The sequence below is a fragment of the Salvelinus namaycush genome, chromosome 31 (genome assembly GCF_016432855.1).
Source record: "Salvelinus namaycush isolate Seneca chromosome 31, SaNama_1.0, whole genome shotgun sequence".
Lineage (NCBI taxonomy): Eukaryota > Metazoa > Chordata > Actinopteri > Salmoniformes > Salmonidae > Salvelinus > Salvelinus namaycush.
In genome coordinates, this window is record NC_052337.1 from 17,263 (window position 1) to 20,507 (window position 3,245).

A 3,245-nucleotide genomic window follows, 5' to 3' on the forward strand; every position below is an offset into this window, starting at 1 on the left:
TTAGTCCATAATGTTGCTTGATTGGTTTTTAGACTATTAGCTGGACAAAACGTAGGCTCCATGAGAAGTGCAATACTGTTTAAACGGTAGAACCGCATGTTACTGTTGGTTTTCTGTGAATGTATGTAAATCACGAAGCTCGTCTGCATTTTCTGCGGTGCAGGAAAATTCTCAGCAACAAGAGTAATCAAATTAAGATCCGACATCTGTAGGCAATAGGGTGCCATTTGGAACACCACCTCAGTGTAAAAAAGAACAAAATGGCAGCCGACAGACTATGAATGGCTGCACCTGGCAATATAAAGACACTTCAACAGAAACCTTCTTGTATTTCTCTATTACAGAGAGACCTCAGAGTCTGACAAAGCAACAAAGCTAGTTTACTTCACTTTAAATATATTTGGTTAATTATACACTTTATCAAACATGTAAAAGTCAACAACCAGATATGGCTGAAATAAGAGAGTTATATACTAAGACTCAGGACACAAAGTGTGTTTAAAGGTGTGTATTTATATGTAAACGTACAGAAGCTAAAGGTTAGTGCACCTCGTGGTCTTTAGGTAGGGAGTTAACCCTCTTACCTCTCCAGGTGAACAAACGAGTTCCACAACTAATTCTAGTATTTTACATTGCATAACTGCTCCTCGGGAAAAGCAGGTAGCCCAGTGGTTAGAGTGTTGGGCCGGTAACCGAAAGGTCGCTAGTTTGAATACCCGAGCCAACAACGTGAAAAAGTCTGTCGATGTGCCCTTGAGCAAGGCACTTAACCCTAATTGCGCCTGTAAGACGCTCTGGATAAGAGAGTCTGATAAATGACTACAAACGTAAATGTCCACAAAAACCAATACAATACAATACAAAAGCAACACAGAATGGTCTGTCTGTGCAACAGGTGATCAGCAACACCAAGCAGCAGTGTTGTTCCAATTAAAACCAACAGCTAGTGGTACGGTACTATACCTGAAAGTCATTGGTCAGTCTAGTCCTCAGTATACAGCATAATAGATATTCAAAGAGGAAGGATAGAAGAAGAGAGAGAAGAAAAGAGTGAAATAAAAGACAGGTTTTTAGGACCAAGAGAAGAGAGAGACAAAGCACTAGATATGCAAGTGTAACAGTGTGTTGGAGAGAGAGAGAGAGAGAGACAGAGAGACAGAGAGAGAGACCACAAAATAGGAGGAGTGATAAAAGAGGGGGAGGGAGGGTGTGTTCATACGCACAGGTCTAGTGGATGATGATGTGTTGAAGACAGATTGGGGGAGGAAAGAGAGAACAGAGAGAATATGGTCTGTTGTCCAAACATACATAAACAAATTAACTTACGACAAACAAGCTGCAGTCAGCGGAAAGAAAAAATTACGTTGTTCTGGTGGTCGGAAAAATACATAGTAACCACATCACAGAGAGGGGTGAGGGAGGGAGGGAGGGGGAGACTGGGGGCAGGGCTGTGGGAGGCTAGGGGGCAGGCCTGTGGGAGGCAAGGGGGCAGGGCTGTGGGAGGCTAGGGGGCAGGGCTGTGGGAGGCTAGGGGGCAGGGCTGTGGGAGGCTAGGGGGCAGGGCTATGGGAGGCTAGGGGGCAGGGCTGTGGGAGGCTAGGGGGCAGGGCTGTGGGAGGCTAGGGGGCAGGCCTGTGGGAGGCTAGGGGGCAGGGCTGTGGGAGGCTAGGGGGCAGGCCTGTGGGAGGCAAGGGGGCAGGGCTGTGGGAGGCTAGGGGGCAGGGCTGTGGGAGGCTAGGGGGCAGGGCTGTGGGAGGCTAGGGGGCAGGGCTGTGGGAGGCTAGGGGGCAGGCCTGTGGGAGGCAAGGGGGCAGGGCTGTGGGAGGCTAGGGGGCAGGGCTGTGGGAGGCAAGGGGGCAGGGCTGTGGGAGGCTAGGGGGCAGGGCTGTGGGAGGCAAGGGGGCAGGGCTGTGGGAGGCTAGGGGGCAGGGCTGTGGGAGGCTAGGGGGCAGGGCTGTGAGAGGCAAGGGGGCAGGGCTGTGGGAGACTAGGGGGCAGGGCTGTGGGAGGCAAGGGGGCAGGGCTGTGGGAGGTTGGGGGCAGGGCTGTGGGAGGCTAGGGGGTAGGGCTGTGGGAGGCAAGGGGGCAGGGCTGTGGGAGGCTAGGGGGCAGGGCTGTGGGAGGGAGGAGACTGGGGGCAGGGCTGTGGGAGACTAGGGGGCAGGGCTGTGGGAGGCAAGGGGGCAGGGCTGAGGGAGGCTAGGGGGCAGGGCTGTGGGAGGCTAGGGGGCAGGGCTGTGGGAGACTAGGGGGCAGGGCTGTGGGAGGCTATGGGGCATGGCTGTGGGAGGCTAGGGGGCAGGGCTGTGGGAGGCAAGGGGGCAGGGCTGTGGGAGGCTAGGGGGCAGGGCTGTGGGAGGCTAGGGGGCAGGGCTGTGGGAGGCTAGGGGGCTGGGCTGTGGGAGACTAGGGGGCAGGGCTGTGGGAGGCTGAGTTGGGATGCATGCGCTCCATTGTCTGTGATATCTATTATTGAAGCTGGCCTGGCCCCTTCATCAGTAACCTGATACCACTGACCAAACAAACGCTGCATAACACTCCAATTAACAAGTGCTGCTGAAAGACACACACACAAACCAAGCTTGAAAGGCGAGCCTCAGCTGAGTCAGGTCTGTATCTCTACGTACAGAGCACCAAAAGATGACGTTTGAACACATCAGACAGAGAGGCCATAAGGCTGAACCACAGTAAGGGAGAGTGGGATAAGTTGATCCAAAGGTTGATTGATCCAAATGTTGTTTCTAGGAAACCCTACACAAAATGTATAATTTGACCAAATATTTAGCAAGAGGTCATAATTTCTGTCTGTGAAGGAAGAAACCACATGGAAAAAGAGGTTAGCAAGTTAGGTCCAAAAAACTAGTTTTCACAAAGTCAAATTATATTTGTTTTAGAGGTTTCATGATGCTTGTGTCTAAACCAAAGTAGATCATTTTAAGATTGTTCTATACATCAGTGGGGGTCTCTATAAGCTACAATATGAGGTCTTAAACCTAGCATGAAAGTGCATCCTTGTATTTGTGTGGGATAATGTTGAACCTTTATTTAACCAGGAATTAACCAATTACAGTATCAAAACCATATGACGAGTTTTCACACCGCCGCCTTAGCCATGTGTGTTCAGGCGCTGGCCCCACCCATCGGTTTCTGGACCAATCAGAAGGCTCCAAATGCATTGACATTAGGGGAAGGGTCAGGGAGGTACTCAGAGAAGAAACTAACGCCTGGGGGCGGCGTAGCGTTTG

At 51.4% G+C, this 3,245-nt stretch overlaps 1 protein-coding gene across 1 annotated transcript in view; it reads right to left on the bottom strand.

Moving 5' to 3' along the window:
• Positions 1-1,826: 1,826 nt before the first annotated feature.
• LOC120026128 (netrin receptor DCC-like) overlaps positions 1,827-3,245 on the bottom strand; it is a 177,344-nt gene continuing 175,925 nt past the window's right edge. The window contains exon 16 of the mRNA XM_038970949.1: positions 1,827-2,143. Within this exon, the coding sequence (XP_038826877.1) occupies positions 1,827-2,143 (317 nt within the window). The remainder of the gene's footprint in view (positions 2,144-3,245) is intronic.